The sequence below is a fragment of the Eschrichtius robustus genome, chromosome 4, assembly GCF_028021215.1.
Source record: "Eschrichtius robustus isolate mEscRob2 chromosome 4, mEscRob2.pri, whole genome shotgun sequence".
NCBI classification, from domain to species: Eukaryota; Metazoa; Chordata; class Mammalia; order Artiodactyla; family Eschrichtiidae; genus Eschrichtius; species Eschrichtius robustus.
This window is the reverse complement of record NC_090827.1, coordinates 135,278,807-135,303,909: the sequence shown is the minus strand read 5'-3', so window position 1 is coordinate 135,303,909 and position 25,103 is coordinate 135,278,807. Positions and strand designations below refer to the sequence as shown.

The 25,103-nt window shown below is 38.1% G+C and overlaps 1 protein-coding gene across 5 annotated transcripts in view; it reads left to right on the top strand.

Moving 5' to 3' along the window:
- Positions 1-3,795: 3,795 nt before the first annotated feature.
- The window catches only part of ANKRD50 (ankyrin repeat domain containing 50), a 44,113-nt gene continuing 22,805 nt past the window's right edge, over positions 3,796-25,103 (top strand). For 2 of the 5 annotated variants that reach the window (XM_068543409.1, XM_068543412.1), the window contains exons 1-2: positions 3,796-4,068; positions 5,583-6,536. In XM_068543409.1, the coding sequence (XP_068399510.1) occupies positions 6,025-6,536 (512 nt within the window). In that variant the 5' untranslated portion in view covers positions 3,796-4,068; positions 5,583-6,024. Of the gene's footprint in view, positions 4,119-5,582; positions 6,537-25,103 lie in introns of those variants that run through there. The other 3 variants (XM_068543411.1, XM_068543410.1, XM_068543413.1) reach the window with 3 other exon arrangements.

Here is a 25,103-nt window from a genome sequence, read left to right as displayed (position 1 = left end):
GGCTGAATGCTTTTACAATGAACAGCGTTCTTTTAAATTTGTGACATAATCTGAAAGACTGCCAGTGATAACTACTTAAAGAATTACTTTGTCACAAACTACTATGTAAAAAATAGATAAGTAACAAGGATATACTGTACAGCACAGGGAAATATAGCCATTGTTCTGTAATAACTTTAAATGAAGTATAATCTATAAAAAATACTGAATGTTGTACACCTAAGCTAATATAATATTGTAAATCAACTCTACTTCAATTAAAAAAGATGAATTACTCTGTAAATAAACCTGAGTGACCTACACTAGTTAAGCCAGAGGACTAAAATGAGTCCTCTAAATTTTCACAGCATTTCATTTAGAATCACTGAAACTCCAAAATCAAAGTGTTCGTCTTCTGCAGCGTTTTAAAGTATCGTAATTACTGAAAACAAAGGTTTCAAAGAGTAAGATACTGAAATTTATCTCTACCAATCAAAGAAGGAATTAAATGTATTACTTGATGAGAGTACAAATATTATAAAAGACCCCGTTTTCAAATTTATAATTGGGCTTTGGAATATCTCAACTTGTGGGGAGAATCTTGATGGAGCTGCTGTTTTTAATTGGATAAAATTATATTTTGTATCCAAATGGGTTAAAAATCAGAAGACATATAATTTTGCAGTATCTAAATTTAATTGAAACCGTCAACATAAACATATATAAAGAAAATTTATACGAGGAGCTTTGTTTTGTAAAAATATTTGTTGAAAGATGTTACTCTGTTCTAAAAAACACACACCTCAAAAAAGATTTGAGCTGAAAAAATTGTACATTTGAGCTGAAAAAAAGAAATTAGAATGTATTTTATAAGGATATATTTTCTCTATCAGAGTTTGCTTTGAACTTACTAGGTACCTCTGTACTTACAGGAAAATTTTTCAATTAGAATTATTACGGTCCACCAAGAAGCATTAGTTGAAGGTGTCAATAATTTCAAATTTAGGGGCTTCCCTGGTGGCGCAGTCGTTGAGAATCTGCCTGCCAATGCAGGGGACATGGGTTCGAGCCCTGGTCTGGGAAGATCCCACATGCCGTGGAGCAACGGGGCCCGTGAGCCACAACTACTGAGCCTGTGCGTCCGGAGCCTGTGCTCCGCAACAAGAGAGGCCGCGATAGTGAGAGGCCCGCGCACCGCGATGAAGAGTGGCCCCCGCTCGCCGCAACTAGAGAAAGCCCTCGCACAGAAACGAAGACCCAAAACAGCCCAAAAATTAATTAATTAATTTTTAAAAAGCCAACGTTTAAAAAAAAAAGAAAAAAAATTCAAATTTATGCAACTGTGAAGAAGATTTCAGGCAATTTTATGAACAAATTAAAAATAAGGAAAATCATATTTAAGAAAATGCATTCTTTAGAAAAATACTAGTACTTGATGGTGGAGAAAATATGCTAAGAAATTGATTAAAGTATGTGAAAATGCACTGAGAGTAAATACGTAAATACTCTGCCTATGTCATTTTTAGCATTCAGGTAATTGGTAAAAAGATGTTTTGTAAAATTTGGTATGTAAATATATATTTATGTTTTAATATATATTTTATTGTATTTTTTGAAAAATAATGTTTAAGTAGAATATCTCTGTCAAATACAATAGTACCAAGTTTTCAGTCAATAAATAAGTATATCTAAGAATTATACAATTTTAATTGTTTTTATTGTCTCCTTTTGGTTCTCAAAAATGCCCTGGTTTGGTCAATAAATAGGCCCACTAAGCCAGACTTTTTATTTATTTTTTAACAGTGGAGATTTCAGACTTTTGGTGAGAGAGACAGTAATTTGGCCGAGAGGAGTTGGAAAGAGCTTAAAAAACATCATTGCTTCATATCAAAAACTGGTGAGGTAAATGGATATTCTGAAAAGAAAGAATGGCTAGAGCAGTCCCAAGTTTCCTTTGCCATCTGTGTCCATCCACCTTTATAACCTAGCACTATGCCCAGCATAATACCATACCTGTAGCAAGTCTCTAAGTAAGTGAGTGTGACAAAAAGGAACAGACATGCTTTACATGCACGGAAACTTGCTACATACCTACAGGGGTGTGGAGGGCATAGTCCCTGCTTTTCAGAAGTTTTTCTATTAGGGAAAGCAAAAAGCCATAAAAATGAAACGTGAAATAAACTTTAAAGTAAAAAAAATTCTAAATGGGTCTGATGATTAATTACAGCTTAGTTATTGCTAAAGTTATTTAGAACAGCATTCCATGATGGTTAGTTACCTTTAAAAAATAGGCTCACTAAATCAAATGTTTCTGTAACTTCTCTCCCTATTCGGCAGAAATTATTTTAATTATTGTATTAGCAAATAGTTTAATGGAAATGATTATATGATGTACATATTTCTTATTTAAAATTTTCTCTAAACATGTAACTTTACAAGCATGAAACTGAAGGAGTCAACTTTTCCAATGACAATAATGTATGGCAAACAAGTTAAGTGGTAATTAAAATTGCTTAAGCAAACGAATATCAAAATTGTATCTTTTAAAAAATCAATTTTCCTCACTCGAATTCTTGAGGATTTATACTCTTCTGCCTTTTTTGCTTGTGTTTTGGAAAAGAACCTCAGAATTTGCAACAAATGTGTTAAAGTTAAAGATTAAGATCAACAAACTTCAAATGCCATGGATAGCCAGGGAATAAACAGAATGCAAGAGTAAGCAAAAGCACAATCCATTTTTCTAGTTAAGAGTGATAGCTAAACTTTGGAATTCCTAAAAACAGATGGGAGACTGGCTCAACATTTAAGAAATAAGCACATTTAAATTAATGGAGAATGGGAGGAAAGCTCATGGTTTTAGCATAAATAATAAAATAATAAAGATACATTTCCTACTCCCATCAGTTGACAGTACTTTCCCAGCAGAAATTTGGAATCTAATCCAGGTCCAAGTGAATGCAAACAACTGGCTTGTCTAGTTCAAAAGTAACTGCCCTGTGGTCAGGTCCTCTAGGGCAGTTCATGTTATTCTGCATTCTGACCTCGACCATGGTCTTTTTCTCATAGAGTGGCCTCTGTGGGTAATCAATCGGTCCAGAAGGGCAGGGGCCTGAGACCCAATCGTGATTGCTTTCAACCTCCATCTGGCCATGTCCTTCACATGAGGCAGGTGGGAACATCGCCCCACACCCCTACGATTTTTAGTTTTACAACCTTCTACCCGGTCTTTACTTGCTTCTCTTAGCCCCAGACTGAGAAAGTTAAAGCATCACCGGAATTTAATAGATTGAAAGGGGACCCGGATGACTGAGGAATACAACGGGCCCGGAGTGGCCTTTGGGGACAAGAGGGTTAAGGGAGTGGCAAGGGGCAACTCTCCCAGCTCAACTGCCCCTCCTAGCATTGGACACGGCCCCCAAAGCCAGCGGAGTCCCTCAGCCTGGAAGACAAAGGAAGGCTCAGGGCCGAGTGCTGAAGGGGGGGGGCAGCGACTCGCGTGAGCTCGGGGACGCGAGAACGCAACCCCCGCCCCTTTCTCCGCCCCCGTCCCCGAGAAAGGCGGAGCCCCGAGGCCGCCCCCAGAATGGTCTCCCCGCGGCGCAGGCAACGGGTCCCAGGCGGTTGCACACGCCCAGGCACGGGCGGCGACTGGACGGCCCGGTGGGGGAGGGGCGAGGCAAGGGGGCGGCGCCGGCGGCCGAAGAAAGGCCTTGCGGCCGGGAGGGGCGGGGCTTGTGCCGAGGGGGCGGGGCTGTGGGGCGGGGCGGAGCCAGCCGGTCCGGGGCTGCCTGAGACAGTCACTGCCCTGACGACGGCGGCGGCGGCGGCGGCGGTTGGCCAGTGGGGGTTGGGAGGAGCACAGCCAAGGCTGCTGGGGCAGCTGGAACTGGCAGTTGCCGGGGGCCAAGAGGAGGATCTGGAACCCGGAGCGTGCTCCGGGCCGGGCGGAGGAGGCGGCTGCAGTTGGAGACCGGAGAGCGCTGGCGGCGGCGGCGGCGGCGGCGGCGGCGGCGGCGGCAGCTTCTCAGCGAAGCAAGTGTCTGAAGCTGAGAGTCCTCGGAGGCGGCGGCGGCGGCGGCCGGGACCGAGGTAACCGAGGGGCGGCGGCGGCGGCGGTGGAAGCGAGGCCCCACGCTCAGGTCGGATTCTTGGGGGCATGTGCCGGGGGCTACGACCTGACCCACCCACCCAGCCACCCTGTCCTGCCTCCGGCCCCAGACCCGACTTCTCCCGTCGTTCCGCCGCGGGCCGGGCGGGGACGGGAGCGGCGCCCGGGGTAGGGACGCGGAGCTGGACGCCGCCCGGAGGCGACCCCTCCTCAAGGATTGGCAAGGACGTCGGGCACCCCCTCCCCCTTCAAAAGACACACCCCGATCTCGGGGCGGGGCGGGGTGTCGAGGCGTTCCCAGCCTTCTGGAAGGAAGACCTCGCTGTGGAGGCTGCACCTCCGTCCGTGGCCTCTCCAAGGTGGCCCCCCTGTGGCTCCTTGGGGCTGTTGAAACCAAAGGTGGTTCCCGTCGCTGGGAATCCCGGAGTTCCTTTTGTCTATCAGCTGAAACTAGAGGCCGGAACTGTAGGCGAACACCCACCGGTCCTGAAGCCCTCCGCTCCTTATCCCTTTCCTGCCTGGAAGGCACTCTGCCCCGCAGCCTTTTCTGCGGCCACAGTAGTAGATTTCATTCCTAACCCCCCTCCGAAACGTTCCCCCCTTCGGCTCAGAGGAAGGAAGCATTCCCATAGTACTTGTGTTCGGATTTATCATTCATGTAAGCTCACCCGCCTTTTTTTCTTTCCAACCCATTCCCATCTAGCCACAACCCTGATAATCATCCCCTAGGTTTTGCAAACTATCAACAAAGAAGTGTGGCTAGTCGCGTAAACAGAGCCCTTGACTGGCTGGGCTGTGCAAGTTAATGGAGCCTCCTGAACTGGCGCTGTTCTACCAAGCTGGTCGGAAAGACCTTTTTGGCTAGAGTTAAGGATGTTACTGCATGTGCCTAAAGTCTTTTTTTTCTCTCCTTTCTACAGTGAGGTTTTAAAAATCCAGGGTAACTTGATTAAAATGTAGCTGTTTAGGAAGCCTAACTATAGAGGAAGAAAAATACAGAAAGGAAAATGTAATTATGATTTTGGGGTAGTTGTCCAACTTTTTGAAAGTGCCGAAGATGAAGTGTATGGATTTTTGAGATTACTGTAACTGGTAAATTGTATTCTTTGATAAGTAAGCTTTTAGCATGTGATATTTTGCACTGAGATATTTTTGTTTTATTTTAGTTACTGGTGGGAATTATTGATTACCTGGACATCTTAAACCGAGAAGCGTGTGAACAGGTTCATTAAGAATCTATCTTGAAAAATGCGTTTTATGAATGCTTTGAATTAAGAAGGTGTTAACAGTGGTTTGCCATTTTTGCCACATAAGAGACAGTAATCTGAAACAGTTCCTTCCCTGGCAGTTGCCCATATACTTAAAACTGGCGGGGTCTCGTACTTTGAGTGACTATCCTTCAACAAGGAGTAGAGCACTGACAATCTACTGTATAAATGTAATCTCTTTGGTAGCATTTACTATAATGGACACCTTTTCTGCATCTAATTTTCAGATACAGACTTAACGCTTGCGATCTGGAAAAGCATTTTGTACAAATTGAAAGATTGGGCTTTCTCTTCAGTTTTCCAGATGTATTGTCTCATCTGCATACTTGAAACATCCACAATCACATGAACTCCAGATGTAACCATGGAGTTTTGCGACCCATCAGGATATAGGAAAAGTGTTGGCCAAGGTTCGGGACCAGGCAGTTTTCCATCAGTTCAACAATTAATATAAACTACTATATTCTCTGCTGATTATCAGGACTAAAGAGCCAAATAAAGTCATGCACATTCTGTTGGCAGACGGACTATGTGGCTGTTGAATTTTACTGTAACTGGTTACTCTTGTCATTCAAAGTCAACTTAATATGCAAGTTACGTCCTAATGGATGTAAAGACCTGTGTTGATGTACCCAGATTCTAGCAAATGTTGACGCTAAGAAACCTATTATGACTAATCCTTGGGAAGAGAAAGTCTGCAAAATGGCTCAAACGAGTTTACTGCAGGGGAAGCAGTTTTACTGTAGGGAGTGGGTTTTCCACAAGCTTCAGCATTGCCTCCAGGAGAAAACTAACTGCTGCAACAGCGCTGTCAACACACCACCCCTTGTAATGAATTCTGGGAATAACGCTAGTGTTGTCTCTGGCAAAGGAGCTGCCTGGGGCGTGTTATTGGTAGGAGGGCCTGGCAGTGGCAAGACAGCCTTATGCACTGAGCTCTTGTGGCCAAGTTCACCTACAAGCTTGCAGAGAGGCTTACATCGCCAGGCTTTGGCCTTTCATTTCTGCAAAGCCCAGGACTCTGATACTTTGTGTGTTGGAGGGTTTATTAGAGGTCTGGTTGCCCAGATCTGCCGCAGTGGACTTCTCCAAGGATATGAGGACAAGCTAAGGGATCCAGCAGTTCAAAGCCTCCTACAGCCCGGGGAATGTGAGAGAAACCCAGCTGAAGCATTTAAAAGGTAACAATAAGAATGTCATGGTGCTCTGGTTTCTGTGCAAAAATTAAAGTTTTTTTTCGGTTTTTTTTTTGTTTGTTTCTTAACTTTGCCAGTGCTTTTACTACCGCTGTATATTTGGGGATAACCTGGGGTTATGAATACACCTGTTTACTTTGTTGAAGGAAATAAAATTTAAGCTTTGTATTGTAAGGATATGGATTAAAAGTATATCCTTTACTTGTTTAATAACAGAACGTGAAGCACTGAAGAAACTTAATTTGAGAGGTGTGATATTCTTGCAGACTTTTTAATGTGTAAGTGCCATCCAGTAAAACTCAGGGCAAATCTGTTATCTTCTGCTGTTAGCCATCAAAATCAGCGTTAGAATTGTTATATCATTCTTAAATTAATGAGGAAATAGGTTAGGCAATACCTGTATCACAAGTATGAGATGCCAGGTTTGATAGACAGTGTTCAATATGGAATCACTGTGTATGGAATCAATAATGCAGTCTTTAATATTAAACTTAACTTTTAAGAGACTTAAGTCTCTGACCATAAACAGCTCTTTTCCTCTTGACTTACTGCTTTTTCTGGAGATACTATCACTAGATGAAGAGCTGAGTTTTCATTTCTTATAAGTAATTTCATAAACTGCATTTATTGACACTTTAGGAAATGTTTCAAAGAGCTTATAGTCTAAGTTGAACTTAGTCTAACTAAATTATGTAATTATGCAATTTGTTTTATTGGAATTAGCTATGTAAATTTCTAATACCTTTTAATATTTAAAATCAAGTCTGATAACTATATTTTTGATATATTCTGATTCTAAGCAAATCTTTCTCTATAGTGTCAGAGATTTTCTTGAAAAAGATCCTTCTACTCAGATGGATTATCTGTAATTTTTTTTCCTGTGTGAGTTTTAGTTACTCATTGAAGGGGAATAAGAAGCCAATAGAGCTGTGTGTAAAAACCACACCAGTATTGATTTTCTGATTGACAGAAGGAGCTAATCACTTTGTATTCCCGGTCTGTACTTGGTTAGGGAAAGCCTAGTCTTTCCACTTGGACCATTTTGGTGCTCTTATTAATCTTCCACTGGATCTTTCAAAAACTTGGGTCACTTTCTTTTTCATTAAAGTAATGAATCATTAAATAAATTAGGTAACTTTGATATTGGAAAAGCTGTTTCTGATAATTCACAGAGCTACATTTCCTTCAAGACTGTGAAGCAGTAAAATGACCATAGTCGAATGCAGACATGAGAACACAATTAAAAATTAAAAAGAAATATTTTTACATAGTCTATGGTATTAGACGATCTAGGCCTCTGCTTTTGGACAAATAGTTAAGATTTCATTGTGGGTTTTATTAGTGACTGATTGACTTGTTAGATAAGTCCTTTAGAGAATTTTGATAGGAATGTATTTTTGATAGGAATTTTATTTAGGCAGGGTTAGATGTAATTCAACAAGTAGACAATGGAGCAAAAGATAATTATTTTCAAAGAGTTGCAATATTTTGAGGGAGACAGAGCTGGAGGTAATTATAACATGATGGGAGATGAAATATAAACAAAGAAAAGTTTTTTTTTTTTTTTCATTTTTGACAAAAACAACCTCCCAAACCAGTTTGTGTATTGTTACTTTCTTAACATCTAACACTGGATAATGTTGATGGCTTTATATATTCATGTGTGAAACAATTTAATAGAAATAGAAAATTGATAAAGATAAATCTTAGTTCTTCACAGATCCACAAAGTTGGGGAAATTTCAGAGTGATTCAGTAATTAATGCTTTTTATCTGCTTTTCTTCAGTTTTACGTCCTAATTTTTTATCCCTATTTTTTTACCCTTAATGATACTAGATACAGTATGTAGTGCTGCAAGCTAACTTCTTATATGAAGTCACATAGCTAAGTGGTAACTTGTTAATTACCAGTTTTTTGAAATCACATTTTCTTCACGATAATTAAAAAAAGACTGAAAGGAACTTCATGTTAATCTTAAACTTCGTGTTAAATATTGCTACTTCTTTTTCTTCTGACATGGTAGAGTATAGTCTGTTGATTCTGAGATTTAGTTGTCAAGAAATTTCTTCTGACATCCATTCATTCATTCTTACAGCAAATGTTTATTGAGAGCCTTTTGTGTTTTAAGCACAGTTCAGCTGGAGATATTTATTGAGAACTGTCTGTGTGTTAGGTATTCAGATGTGGATAAATCAGTGAACCAAACAGACAAAATACCATCTTCATGGAGCTTTAAGTTCTTATGCTAATATTTATCTTATTTCTATAAAAAGAAATAATACTGATACTTCAGGTATCAATATATAGATACTTACTGTAGATGCAGCACATGAACATTTTAACACGAATGGAATTAGATTATCTGTTGAAGAGAATGATGAATGAAGACACATTAATTTCTTATTTTTGTTCTCCATTTTTCTTCACTGGTTAAAGTGAAAAGCCATTGTTACTACATTTAGAATATATATATTTTATCTGTTTCTGTTGGTGGAACCAAGTTGATGACAATTACATTTTTACTTGTTTTGAGAACCAAATGCTGATTTCTTTCATTCTGCCTCCCGCTTCAGGCTTTTATTGCAAAACTTTGCCTTTTGTGTTGAATTGTCTTTTCTAGAATTAGTGTTAGAGGTAGAGTTTCCTAGTAGTCCTCTAACTGTAAAACAAATTCCAGTTGTTTTTGACAGAAGGATCAAGGCATCTAAGTTATGGAATGAGGGAGGGGCTAGTGGTTTTAGATCCTGTGATTGGTTTAGAAGCACAACTGAAGATGGTTATTTTTTCAACCAGAAACTTCTTTCTGAACTTTACTATCATGGTCCTTGAACCCCCAAGGGTCTTTTTTGGAGAGTTAGATGGATGTGGAGTAGAAGTACAAAGCTTTGTTCCTAGTGGATATCATTCTCTTTTATTTCTGGTAAACAATCTGCAAGGCCAGGTGTGAGTCAATTCTGTGTGTGATGTCAATTTTTCGGAGTCGAGTAAAAAGATTTTGTTCTATGTAATGTTGATAGGAATTAATTAAACATCTTCAGTGGTACCACAAATTAAGTGTAAATGGAATAAAATCGTGATGAAGAATTAAGGATGAATGACTCTAAACTTTGAGAGTTTAGTAGAAAAGTCGTGTGAGAAGTGGTGAAAGACAACAATGGCTTGTTAGGAAAGGATTGGGAGCTGGAAGACTGGACTGTGACCTTTGTTTTTATGTTGACTAAGAATCCTTGAATGGTGAAATTTTCTTTCTAATCTTTTTATCTCCCTCTTGAACATTTTATAGTTCTTCACTGGTATCTCTTTAGATTTTTAACTTCTTTTGTAATTATCTATGCATACGTGTTCTGTAATCTCCTCTATTAGGCATATGTTTCTTCATGACATTATTCATGACTGATTAATATTTTATGTTTACCATAGCGCTTTGAAGAGCACTTTGCATATAGTAAGTGCTGAATGATTATCATTTGAAGGAGTGAATAATACTACTTACCTATCTAGAATGTGCTTGAACCTGATTGAAGGACAGCTGAAGTGCTTGCATAAGAAAGGAAATTGAAATGTTATATCATTTAGGTCAGTTTTAAATGCAGACCAGACTGGTATAGTGATTATTAATTTATTAACCTGCTGTCTGCTCTTTAGTATGTATGAATGTGGATTGGTCCAGATAGTTTTACGTGGCCAGATGTCTGTCTTCTGTCTTAACTGGCTCCAAGTATTTTTGGCAGACTCAACAAAGGGGCAAAGAACAGAATGGGACTGGAGCATGTGCTTCCTTCTTACCCTCAGTTGTGGGGTATGTTCAAGGCAAAGTATTTCCTTTCCATTATCTGTCTTGAATATCTAAGACTATTTAAGATAACCATCATTATCTATTCTTAAATATTGTCGGATTAAAAGATCTTGTAAAAGTGTCTTTACAGTTCACATTTTGAATAAAATAAATGAAAATATAATTTTCATAATCAAAATTCTACATTTCTTTTAGTGTAATAGTGTCACTTTCCACTGAATTGTCTGTTGCTTCCAACTCTTATGTTATTTTGACTTTGATATGGACTTCCATGCATTCAAACCCTCGCACTTTCCCTTCCTAAAATCTTTTCCTTTTACCCTAGACGGCCTTTCTCTCTCTTTTATACTTCATGTCTAAGTGCTGCTTCCTTTGGTTCCTGGTACCTTTGTCATTTGCCGAACTGGTCCTCAACATTTAATCAGTTCTGTAGTGGCATAACATATTGCTCCACATTTATACTGTTTAACATTAGCCACGTTCTTAATTCTGCTTGGCCATTTTTTTATTTACTTCTTGATAACTCAGATTTTATTTTGGATCAGAAAGAGTGAAGTAAAGTAGTGCCCTATAGGTTGAATATATTTTTTATCCAATTCAGGAAATTTCACACACCTATCCAGATTTGGGGGTTTTCTTGAAAAAAAAAAAATTGGAAATTTTGACACTATTAGCTTTTCATTTTTTTTGAAGCAATAATCTGGTGGCACTGTGTTAGCTGCTGTCTTTATGTGGGGCCTACACATTCTAATTTGATTCCGTCTCCTCCACTCTCTATTATTCTATCCCAAGACTACTTCATTTGTTTATATATGCCAGCCTGGCTCCTGTGGGCATTTTCAAACATGAACATGTTTTCCATTCCTCTGAGTAGAGAAACACTATAATTTTTATCTCCCCCCAAATTTGCTATTATATTATCTTGAATTTGTACATGCAAGTACTACTACTTCTTCCCTATCACCTCATTTTTTCTTAACGTGCTAAAGTCTGACTTCTACGTCTACATATTTACAGAAAGATGTTTAAGCATAATAGCTTTTCTGAATCCACTACTCAGTCGATCTTTAGCCTTAGATGATATATGTTAGAACTTTCTTCATTATTTGTGCTTTCTCGCATTCAGAATCTCCTGTCTGACTGTATCCTTTGGTGGCCCTTCCTCTAGGTTCTCTCTGGCTGCTTGTCCAACAAAGCTTCCTTAGATCTTCTCTCTTTGTATATACACTCCTTCAGTAATTTTATTTACTTACATGGCTACCAATGCTCATGTCTAATATGATAGCAATCAGATCTACATCAACAGCCTTTGTCTTCATTCTGATCAACATGTATCTTTTCACTGGAGTGTCTCTCACTTACCTTCCTCTGTTCAATCCAGCGTCTCTTTTAGCATTTCTCTTCGTTGACTCATTCATTCCTTTTTTTTTTTTTTATAAATTTATTTATTATTTTATTTATTTATTTTCGGCTACTTTGGTTCCTTGTTGCTGTGCGCGGCTTTCTCTAGTTGCAGTGAGCGGGGGCTACTCCTCGTTGCGGTGCGCAGGCTTCTCATTGCAGTGGCTTCTCTTGTTGTGGAGAACAGGCTCTAGGCGTGTGGGCTTGAGTAGTTGTGGCACGTGGGCTCTAGAGCACAGGCTCAGTAGTTGTGGCACACGGGCTTAGTTGCCCCGCGGCATGTGGGATCTTCCTGGACCAGGGCTCGAACCCGTGTCCCCTGCACTGGCAGGCAGATTCTTAACCACTGCGCCATCAGGGAAGCCCCATTCATTTCTTAAACAAATAACCAGCACCTGCTATGTGCCAGATGTGTGCCAGTGTCCAGATAACAGGACTAAAGTGGTGAGTCAAACAGGACACTGAGCTCAGTGGGGGGAAATACATTGAACAAATAATCACAAAAATAAATGTAAAAATGGAGCTTTGGTAAGTGCTAAGAAGGAGGGACACAGGCTGATAAGAAAGCATGTAATATGAGGCTTGATCGTTGTCTTGGCTTCTGGGAAAACTGACTCTCTTATCTAAATTGTTCCATAATTACTCTTATTTCCTAGACCCTTTCTACTTAAAAGTATGATCTTAAGAGCAACAATAGTGGCACCACCTGGGAGGTTACTATAAATGCAGAATCTCGAATCTACTGAACTGAATCTGCCTTTTAACAAGATTCCTAAGTGAATTCTGTGCACACTGAAGTTTGAGAAGCACTGCCCAGGCTAGATTCTAGAGTTTTCTTTGACTATTTTCTATTATATTTCTCTATTCTACGGTATTTAATCTTTTTCTTGGAATGGTTCTTGAATTCTTTTCCCCTAATCTAGAATTTTTGTTCATCACCTCCTGGATGTTCTACTTAATCTTGGCCTCTCTATATGTATTTCATTTTGGTAACAGTTGGCCAATTAACCATAGTAAAACAGTGCTTTCTTTAGGCCATTCCTCTGAGCCTGTGATAACCTCTACAACAAATTTAAATTTCTCTGCTTGGCTTCAAAAGCTCTTCGTAATTTGGTTCTCTTCCATCTAAAGTATGTATCATGTTTCCAAACTTCACCAGAACACATTAAGCTCATTTATTCTTTCAAGAAATATTTTTAAGCATATGAGACAATGTTAAAGTTGATGAGATATGAATAAGAATAGCCTTATTTTTCTTAGTGTTTAGTAAGAACTTGATATACATAGTAAGGATATGGACCTTTTGTTTGTTATATATTTTGCAGATTTTTTTTTTAGTTTGTTTTTTAGCCCTTAACTTTGTTTTTAGCAATTTTGCTTTTTAGAAAATATCTATGAAGTATGATGGCTTCTATACAATGAAATGGTTTGATTTTATGAAGTAAAATAAGTAAATACTTATTTTTCTCCCCTTCAAAAAATCTTTGAAGTGTATTCTGATTGGTTGCCTGTCTTTACTCTCTAGTTGTTCTAGTGATGTCTTTGACCATACTATACAATTGTTTTAAATTTCAAACCAGTTTCTTTCTTTCATGTTATCTTAATCTCAGAAATATCCCTAATGTCATTTTTTTTCTACAACACATGTAGTGTAGCTAAATATAGTCTTTGGTAATAAAGTAGAATTTGAAAATGTTCATGTAATTACTTAATAAAAATAGGTATTAATTAAGAGAACTAATTATATCTTAATTGTGGTTATCTTGAGAAATGATTTGGAACATTCCAAAAACTGGTGACCTTTTACAGTTGTGACTCATGATTTGAATATATAGAAACTGGTGTGGATTGAATTATTTGCTTTTGTTCTTCTTCTCTCCATGTATCCTTGGTCTTTGCCATGTGATATTGCAGTCCTTCTGCTAGAGAAGTGTACTTCTCTGCCTTTTGATTTTGGCTCAGCCATGTGATTTGCTTTGGCCAGTGGGATGTTAGTAGACATCACCCAAACAAAGGCTTAACATGTGCGTGAGTGATTGGGCTTGTCCTTTTTGTGTCTCATTACCTTCAGAAGAACATGTTCTGGTGAGCTTGTTGGTCCAAAGAGGATGAGGGAGATGTGGAGTAAACCAGACCCAACCTGAAGCTTGACTCCAAGCCTGGAGTACAACGAACTCATAGACACAGGAGAAAGTATAAATGATTGTTATTTCAAGCCACCGGGTTTTGGGGTGGTTGTGGTATATCACTGTTGTGGAAATAGCTAACAATACAAAACTTAAGGAAATAATATTTCAAATAGGAAATCATTAATTTTCATCAAAAATCTAGGAGTCCTCATTGATTCCTCAATTTCACTCACCCCCTACACTCAAATCCGTCAGGTACTTTTGTTCTGTTTCCAAGATAAAACAAATACCTCAACTTTTCTTCATCTCCATTGCTGCCACTCCCATTATCCCTTTCAGCGGTGTCCTAACTGGTCTTCTTGTTGCTATTGTTGTCCCTCTTATCTTCACAAAGCAGTTAAGGATAATCAGATCTTGTTAATAACTCTCTGCATAAAACCTGCAGATAGCTTCTCACTACCTTCCGAATAAAATCTAAGCTTTACATGGTCTAGCCCTTACCTAGCCTTTGACTTCAGCCTGTACTGTTTTCAGCCTTGTTCATTGGTTCTTCATCCACATTGTTATTATTGTTCTGAAATAGGTCACATTCTGGCCAACAGAATTTTGTATGGCTACTTGCTCTGGTATCACTTAGTGTACCAGCTTTAATGTTACGTCCTCTGAGATCTTCCCTTGTCCACTGAATCTTTGGAAGTCTCCCCACCCAGTCATTTTCTTAAATCACAACATCTCACTTTGTTTTCTTTATTTCTTAATTTTCAGTGTCTATCATGATTGGGAATTATTTTGTGCATTTGTTCACTTTGACTTTCTGTCTGCCTTCTGGAATGAGGAGAGTACTTGTCTGTCTTGTGTCTTTATATCTCCAGGGCTTAGAATATAGCAGAGACTCAGTATTTCCTGAATTAATGAGTAACTGTATTTTGCTTTAAAATGTTATAATTTTGTCACATTGATAATTTGTATTGCTCTAACCATATTCAGCTTTGAAATATTCTGTTTTCCTGTGGAATAATACTATATATGTAGATTATATAGTTATAGATGAAAAGTATTTAAAACCAGTATTTTTGATGATTTCATCAGTGTCAACAATTCATATTGAAATTAATTTTTATCAGTGGAAAATCTTTTTAATAGCATCAGATTTATGTTATGTGATGTGAGTCATATGAGGTCATAAATCCATAGTTTCATCTGTAGAATTCTTATCATTCTTTCAGCCATTGTCATTTAAATTTCATATTCACTTAGAAAGGAGAAAAAACTTTTGTAGCTTAAATCTCAGCTAATATGTTTGTTAAATTGCTACTTTAGGGAGAGAAGCAACTTGCAAACGGAGGACTTCACAGGAATTGAAAGGGAAAAAATAATGGTACTAAAGGGGAAGAAATTGTAGAAAATAAATTTACAGAGGAAATGAGAGATTGCTCCTACCCCCAAAGGTTCAGTTATACAGGAAAGTTAATAAAATAGAAAAACAAAGATGCATGTACTTCCTCATTTTGCCATATTTGCTCTAAATCTGGGTTTCCTGTTTCTGTTTTAAAGAAAAAATAATCCACATTTGAAGCCACCCAGGTATCCCATTAAGTCTGATCTACTCACACCCTGTAGGTGACCCCTCCTGTGAATTTACATTTTATGCCTATGCAGTTTGACCAGTTTATATACATAGGGAGATAGATATATATGTATATACACATACTTGTTACATGCTCTAGTTCTGTACATTTTTGATTCCACATCAGCAATTCTCAAACTTTTTTATTCTAGGTCCCCTTTATACTCTTGAAAATTGTTGCGGACACTAAAGAATTTGTTTATGTGGGTTGTATTTATAAATATTTGTTTATTTAAAATTTAAACTAATATTTAAATATGTATTTATTTAATAATAATAAATATTTATCTATTAACATAAATAACATGTTAATGAAAGAATAACTATACTGTCCAAGACCAAAAAAAAAACACTTAAAGAGGGGCGTTGTTTTACATTGTTTTGCAAATCTTTTTAATATTAGGCTTAATAAAAGACAGCTGGATTATCATGGTTCTGTTTCTGCATGCAGTCTCTAGAAAACTCCACTTTATCCTTGAGAGAGAACAAGAGTGAAAAAGGCAAATGACATCTTAGTTTTATTATGACCCCAAATAGGGGACTCCTAGGGATCCCCAGACTACACTTTGAAAACCATTGTTCTGTATAAATAGTACTGTGTTGCTAGCACTATTCTGCAACATTTTCTGTGTAACATTTTTTTTTTATGTTTGGCCAAGTTTTTATATGTGGATCTACATGATTCACTTTACCATACAGTATATAATTTCATTCTTTATACTATAATTCATTTGTTGTCATGTTGATACTCATTTCAGATGTATTCAACTTTTTCAACTTTACAAAACAGTTACGAACATTCTTGGGTATTCTGGTGTGCTTATACTAGGAATATAGTAGTGAAGGGTGATTCCAGGTTGAATACTTAGAAGTGAAATTTTGGATCATAAGGTGTGTATATCCATCTTCAACTCTGAGGAGATAGTACCAACTACCCTTTAAAATTACATCAGTTTATCCTCTTGTAGTACTGTGTAATTTGAGTTTCCATTACTCTACTAGGTCACCAGTACTTGCCATAATGTCAGAGTTCTTTATGTTCTGGAAAGTGAATGTGAAATGGTACCTTATTTTAAATATCCTTGATCCTGTGGCTTGTCATTTTGCTTGTGAAATTTTTGTTTTGAAATGTACAAAAAAGAATATAGTCAAATATATCTTTTCTTTTTTTAAAATTGTTCTAGTTCTCATAACTTTAGTAATTTTATTTATTCATTTATTTTATAAATTTATTTATTTTATTTATTTTTGGCTGTGTTGGGTCTTCGTTGCTGCACGCGGGCTTTCCCTAGTTGCGCCGAGTGGGGGCTGCTCTTCATTGTGGTGCGCGGGCTTCTCATTGTGGTGGCTTCTCTTGTTACGGAGCACAGGCTCTAGGCGCACTTGTGGCACGCGGGCTCAGTAGTTGTGGCTCACGGGCTCTAGAGCGCAGGCTCAGTAGTTGTGGCGCACAGGCTTAGTTGCTCCACGGCATGTGGGATCTTCCTGGACCAGGGATCGAACCCGTGTCCCCTGCATTGGCAGGTGGATTCTTAACCACTGCACCACCAGGGAAGTCCCTCAATCTTTTCTTTTTATGATTTCCTTTACACTTTGGCCTTTTTGGGTCTTAATATTTAAAAACTTGTTTTCTACTTGATTGTTCTAGCAGCATTTGTCGAATGGCTCATCTTTCACTATTGATTTGTAATACCACTGTGGTGAGATACACACACACACATACATACACATGCATGTATTTCTGAGTTCTCTATTTTACTTTGGTTTATTCATTCATTCATTGATTTATCAAATATGTATTAGATACCAGGAATGCACCAGATGCCATTCTTAATACTGAGATATATTAGTAAAAAAGAAGTGGCAAATATCATCTGTGTTTATGGAGCTTACATTTTGAGGGTTGGGGTGGGTGGTTAGTAGAAAAATGAAAAGTTAAGAAGATAGTATATAATGCATAGCATGTCACTACGCAATAAGTGCTACGTGGAAAATCAAAGCAGAGTAAGGATGGTAGGAGTGATGTGCTGAGTAGGTTGGGGGAGGAGTGTTGCTATTTATATAGGGGAGGTTAGGGCATCCTGAAGGAAGTATCCAGACTGAGGATATATCAAGTGCAAAGTCTTGAGGTGGGAGTTGGCTTAATATTATCCAAGAGAAACAAGGGGGAGCCTGTGTGGCTGGAACAGAGTGAGCAAGTAGTTGAGTAGATGAGACAAGTAGAGATGTAGTTAGGAGCCACATAATGTATGGACTTGGAGGCCACTATAAGGACATTGATTTTTACTTTGAGGAGATTGGAAGCCATTAAGTCTTTTAAACAGAGTAGTGAAACATCATATGACATGATTTTAAAGGATCACACTAGCTACTGTGTTGAGAACTGGGGTGGTAAATGTGGAAGCAAGGAAACCAGTAAGTGGCCAGTGCAGCAATCAAGGTGAGAGACAGTATACTTGGACTAAGGTGAAGCGGTGGAGGTGGTGAGAAGTGTTGTATTCTGATTATTTTTAAGATTGACCTGATAGCACATTGGATGGTGGAATATGAGAAAAATAGAGGAGTAAAGGATACTTGGCTTGAGATAGGATACTTGGTTAGATACTTAGAACCAAGTACTTAGATAGGATACTTAGAACCAAGGATACTTGGTTCTAAGATACTTGGCTTGAGAAATTGTAAGGATGAAGTTGTCTTTTACTGAAAAGAAGAAGACTAACAGGAGCAAGATGGAGTTTGAGGTCAGAAGTTTAGTTTTGCGTATGTTCAACATTAGACGTCTGAAGTTAGGTAAGCAGTTAGATTTACAAGGCTAGATTCAAAAGAGAGGTGCTGTCTCTATATATCAATTTGGTTTCAATGGAATATAGATGGTATTTAAGAGCATTAAGTAGCTTATGTAAGGAATGAATGTAAATAGAGAAGACAGAAGATCGAAGATCTGAACCTTAGTGTACTTCAAAATTCAAAGGTTGAGAATATGTGAAGAAAAAGTAGCTAATATGAAAGGAGCAGAAAGCCAGGTGACAAAGTGAAGACAGTGTCATTAGAAGGAGGAAGTGATAAGCTAAGTCAGGTATTTGCTGAGTTGAGGATTGATTTTAGTAACATGGAGGTCTTGGGGTATAGGTGGAGTGGAAAATAAACCTTGATTATAATAAGATCATGAGTAAGTGAGAGGAGTAAATAGACAGTAAATATCGGCAGAATTTTTGAGGCATTTTTGCTGTAAAGAAGGGGAGCAGCAAAGTTGAATAATAGCTGGAGAAGGATATGTGTTTGAGGGTGATAAAGAAGAGATGAGATTGATGATTCGAGAGAGAAAGGGCAAAGTGCTGGAAATAAATCATTGAGAAGGTAAGATAAGAAGGATCTGTTATTAGAGTGGATGGGATAGGAGCACAGATGGTTCATCCATAGTTAGAGGAGGGGAGGCAGTGTATGTAGATATAAGTGCAGGTGGGTTGGGAGAGTAGATGTTCCAGTGAGTTTGTGGAAGTTCTCTTCTAATTACATATGCCTAGAAGGGTGTGTGTGTGCGTGTGTGCACACATTTATATATTAAATGTTACTTATACTTATTTAAATAATTTTTTATTATCTAGGAAACAAGGTCAATAGATGCAAGTGAATATGGGGAGCAAGGAAATCATGGAAGTTTGAGAAGAACGAAGTGTAAAATACCATCTAGGCAAGTGGGGCATGGATGGTTTAGTGTTTCTCCAAGTGTGGTGTAGGCCCCTGCAAGGTCAAAATTATTTTTAAAATAATACTAACACATAACACAGTATTTGTTTTTTCACTCTTGTTCTCTTTTGAGGGTATAGTGGAGGCCACATGAGAGACTGAGTGCACAAATACTCTGGCTGAGATTTTGATTAGGGTTGCATTGAATCTTTAGATTAATTTGTGGGAATTGACCTGTTTGCAGTGTTGAATCTCCTAACCCATGAATGTATCTCCTAATTCACTGTTGAATCTCCTAATCTATGAATATATCTCCTAATTCAGTGTTGAATCTCTTAATCCATGAATATCATGCTAACAATAATATCTAGATTATTTAAGTCTGTATTTATTGTCTCTTTTTCCTCTAGATTACCAATCACGTATTTCTGCCCTTTTTCTGTCTGATAATTTTTGATTGTATGTCAGACAGTGTGTTTAATGACTAGAGTTCCAGATAATATCTTTCATCAGAGAAGGTTTTCGTTTTTCTCATTTGGGCAGAGAGAGTGAGGGGCTGATAAAATCAGGGATGGAGGTGGGCTGGGGCTCCTTTGTAGTCTTAGTAAGACTGCTAGTTTATTTCTATTATTTTGGTGTGGACCTTCTAAGCTTTTGATTGAGAGTTCCGAAAGGACTTGATAATTCAGTTCTTCCCCAAGAAATATTTATTTAGTCCTTTGACTTCCTGCCCTCTATACCTTCAAATTCTAACAAATGTCTTGAGGAGGATGGGTTTTGTGTTTAAAGCAAGTACCCTCCCATTAGCAGAATTTTGTCTTCAACATACAGACTATGGGAGATTTCATGCTGGCTTTTAGACACACTCATCCTAGTTCCCCAGCTTTTTAAATACAACCCAGAATTTAGCAAATGTACCTTGGAGAAAATCAGCCTCTTGTTAGGGACACCTCAGATTTGCACTTTCTCTGAAAGAGACATAGCTGACCTCTGAAAGTTGTGCTGATTTTATTCCTCTGGTAGAGTCCCTCAGGGTGGCCCAAGCCTGATTCTCAGTCTATACTTAAAATCACTATATGCCTCAAATCAGCAAATGACCCCTGAGGAGAAAGCAGCAGGTGGTTTGGTTTTTTGTTTTTGTTTTGCTCATTTTGGATCAACTCCCATCCTCTGGAGTTCTAATTCATTTTGTTCTCTTGCTTCAACAGCTTTCTCATATCTTTAAAAATGTAAATTTTGTAACGGATAACATTTTTTTTCTAGCTATTGCAGCGGGAGTTTTGGGCTGCTGCCACCTACTGCATTTTATCTGGCAGTGGAAGTCCCGATGAGGAAGATTTCTCTGGTTCTCTCCTGTTTTATTTGATTTGTGGCTTTGCTTGTTAAATAATTCCTTTCTTAAAAAATGGATTTTATTCCCTCTTTTATTTATCTGAATATCACAACTACATTTTCTTCACATTCTTTGGCAGTTTTATAAGTTACTTTCATTTGGACATGAACACGTATTCTGATTGTTGAGTTTGCTGTTTTCTCTCTGAGCGCTATGAATTTTGTAATTTTTTTTTTCACTCTCCTGTTTGGTTCACCACTTCTACCTCTGCTCTCCTTGCTCGGATTGCCCATTGCTTCCGCCACTCCCCACCCTCAGTGCAGTCTAGGATGAGGGCCAATAATTGAGATACGAAGCTCGCACTCCAAGCCGATACAAGTGATTTTGTAGATTTAGTCACTGACCCATGATCATTTTAGGTTCAGTTCCTGTCTCCATGGAGGCTGATTTTTTGCCCTCCCTGCTGCTTCTTAAAAGCCATAGCCCTAGGCAGTAGTCTGTGCTTTTTGTTTCCTTCTTTCATTAGTAATAAGGAGACCCCCTGTTCCAGCCCCTAGTTTCAAACAGTGAATCTGAGTCCTATTAGTAGAGGCAGGACTACTACCTCGTCCCTTTTACTTCCACCATCTAATCCCCAGGCTGCCATTGCAGACTTGTTTGACAAGCTGAAGTTTTTGGTTCACTCACAGCATTATGCTTCTTTTCTGTTTCTGATACTTTGAAATGTTTATTTTATCTTTGACTCTAGTTATGTTTTTCTTATTTCATTTTGTTTTTATATTCCATCATTCCCTGCTATATTTTAGCAAAGGGGAAACAGTTCATAAAAGCATGAAGTTACACCAATATCTTGGTCGAAGTTTAGAGAGAAATTTTACCCTACATTTTGGCCAAGCTCCTGACCTGATTTTAATTATCAATTGTACTTATTAGGTTTTTTTTTATTGAGTATATAAATTTGATCCCTAACTGGTTTGAGGTATCTTATACCCTGTTCCACATTTTTACATGCTTTAATTTACTGGAGGGTAATTTCATTCCTAAGAAAAGAAAATAGGGAAACAACCTAAGTGTCCATTGACTTAGATAAATTGATAAAGAAATTTTGATACGCATATATACACATAATTCAGCCATAGTAAAAGAAGGAAATTCTGCCATTTGTGACAACATGGATGGATCTTGAGGGCATTATGCTGAGTGAAATAAGTCAGACATAGAAAGACAAATGCTGTATGATTTCACTTGTGTTTGGAATCTAAAAAACCCAACTCACTGAAATGGAGATCAGCTTTGCAGTTCCCAGAGGCAGGGGTTAGGAGGTGGGGGCGTTAGGTGAAGGTGGTCAAAAGGTACAAAGTTCCAGTTATAAGAGGTGTAATGTACAGCATGGCAACTATAGTTAGCAATACTGTATTGTATATTTGAAGGGTGCTAGGAGACTAGGTCTTAAAAGTTCTCTTCACAAGGAAAAAAATTATTAACTTTGAGATGATGGATATTAACTAAGCTTATTGTGGTAACATTTTACAATATGGACATATATGTGTTGTATACCTTAAACTTAATACAATGTAATATGTCAATTATATATCTTAATGAAACGGGAGAAAAAGAGAAAAGTAAAACCTGTGTTTGTTTTCCTAAGACAAGACATATTAAGTAAGTATTATTAGTGATTTAGTTTTATGCTTTTATTTTAAAGCATAGCCTTTCGAAAGAATTTAATCATTTCATTAATAAAATGACGGGCCAGTTTGTCAGCATTGTACTTCCACATGGTTTTGGAAAGTGCTAGGTATTTAGGATTACCCTTCTAGGTAAACTTCAAATGTATAATATTTTGATGCTAAATTTCACTAGATAGTAGTGAGATTTTAGACTGCAGAATTCAAAGTGGGTAATCTGGTAATATTACGTATAATTTTGTTTTTTTGGTTGAAAAAACTTTCTGATTGAATTCCCTTTGCAACTTTGTGAAAAATTAGCTTCCTGTATTTATACTGGTCTGTTTCTAGACTTTCATGTGTCTGTCTTTTGCAAATACCATACTATTTTTTTTAATTTACAGACTTTATTTTTTTAGGTTCACTGCTCTTAAGGGGAACGTGTAGAGAGTTTCCATTTATTCCCATCCCTGCACACACACAGCCTCCTCCACTATCGACATCCTGCATCACAGTGGTGCATTTGTTATAACTGATGAACCTGCATTGACACATCATTATCACCCAAAGTCCATAGTTGACATTAGTGTTCTCTCATGGTGTTGTACATCCTCTGGGTTTTAAGAAATATATAATAACATGTATCCACTATTATTGTATCATACACAGTAGTTTTACTGCCCTAAAAATCCTCTATGCTCTGCCTATTCATCACTCCCTCCTCGTAACCTCGGGCAACCACTGATCTTTTACCATTTCCATAGTTTTGCCTTAAGAATGTTTGACAATCAGAATCATACAGTATGTAGCCTTTTCATATTGGCTTTTTTCACTGGGTAATATACATTTGATTCCTCCATGTCTTTTCATGGCCTGATAGCTCATTTCTTTTTAGTGCTGAATGATTTTCCATTGTCTGGATGTACCATAGTTTATTAACATTCACCTACTGAAGGACATCTTGGTTGCTTCCAAAGTTTGGCAGTTTTGAATAAAGCTGTTATATACACCATGTGTGCAGGTGTTTTCACGGACATACCTTTTCAGTTCATTTAGGTAAATACCAGGGATACAATTGCTGTTTTGTATGGGAAGAGTATGTGTAGTTTTCTGTGAAACTGCCAAACTGTCTTCCAAACTTGCTGTATACCATTTTGCATTCCCACCAGCAACGAATGAGAGTTCCTGTTGCTCCACATCCTTGCCAGTATTTGGTATTGTCAGTGCTTGGATTTTGGCCATTCTAGCTTATATGTAGCAGCTTGTCTTAATTTGCAATTCCCTAATGACATATGATGTTGAACTTCTTTTCATATGCTTACCTGCCATCTGTAGCTTCTTTGGTGAGGTGTCTGTTCAGGTCTTTTGCCTATTTTTTATTCAGTTTGTTTTCCAGTGTCCAGGTGCATCTGCCCCAGGTAAGTAAGTGCTTGCGTTCTGTGTCTGCCTGCAGATGTCTGTGTCACCTTAGATTTTGGGCTAGTTGGTTGCCCTGTGACCTAAGCACTCTCATGGGTTCATGAAAAGTCTTGAACTTGCAGTTTGCCTGGCTTATTTTGTTGTAAGACTGGGAGGGAGACTCTTAACTAGTGCTCTACACCTGAGGGTGTGAGCCAGAGAATGAGATGAAACTCAATGTTCAACAGTGAAAACCTTAAGAAACTATTGTACATGTAGTATCTGTCTAATAGTATACTCCTTATAATACTTGTAGGAGCTTTTCAAAGTTAATTAGCCTCGGGCTTCCCTGGTGGCGCAGTGGTTGAGAATCTGCCTGCCAATGCAGGGGACACTGGTTCGAGCCCTGGTCTGGGAAGATCCCACATGCCGCGGAACAACTAGGCCCGTGAGCCACAACTACTGAGCCTGCACGTCTGGAGCTTGTGCTCCGCAACAAGAGAGGCCGCGACAGTGAGAGGCCCGCGCACCGCGATGAAGAGTGGCCCCCGCTCGCCGCAACTAGAGAAAGCCCTCACACAGAAACGAAGACCCAGCACAGCCATAAATAAATAAATAAATAAATAAATAAATAAATAAATAAAATTAAAAAAAAAAAAGTACTGATCTAGAGCACCCCTCAAAAAAAAAAAAAGTTAATTAGCCTCTTGAGAAAGAGGCAGTAAGTAAATTCACTGTATTAAAAAAAAAAAAAAAAAAGAATGGATTTCATTTCAGAATTGCCCTAATGGTCTTTTAGCTGCCTTTCTGCCTGAATATCAGAAGGCCAGCTACAGAAGCATGATGCTGCCGGTGCTTATTTTCAACATAGAATTGAAAATGGGGGGAAAGCTAGCTCAAGGACTTTAAATTCATAAAAGTATTAAGAATGTAATATATATTGCCTGAATTTTAATAATGTACCTAAGAAATGTAACACATTTAATTACATGTATCTACAAAGGTAAAACCCTGTGGCTCACTGCTGTTTTTAAAGATGGTGGTTATCTTTGTATGAATGTGATAATCTAATACTATTACATTATCTCATTTTGAAGATAATATATACATACATATTGACAAACAGGAATATCTGTTTTAGACTTCTAAAGCACTCTTGCTTTGTGTGTGTATACTTTGATGGGATTGTCATTTATAAAATGATAAAATGTAATCTGGTAGAGATATGGATCTGTGTGTCACTTGGTGGTGTAGGTATCCCCATATGGTGCTTTTGTTGGAATAAATGAAAGGGAACTGAATATGGGAATTCTGAGTCTAGAAAATTTTTTATCTAGTGTTTCAGAGTAGCAGTTTTCCTATTAATTACCATTCATCCATGAAGCAAATTTTACTGTTTGTGATGTGCAAATAATGGTTTTGAGTGCTGGGAATCTAGCAGGGCACAGGACGGGCGCCATCCCGGGGGAGGCAGCATGGAAGTGGAGGAGCTTCACCCCAGCCTTACAGTGAAA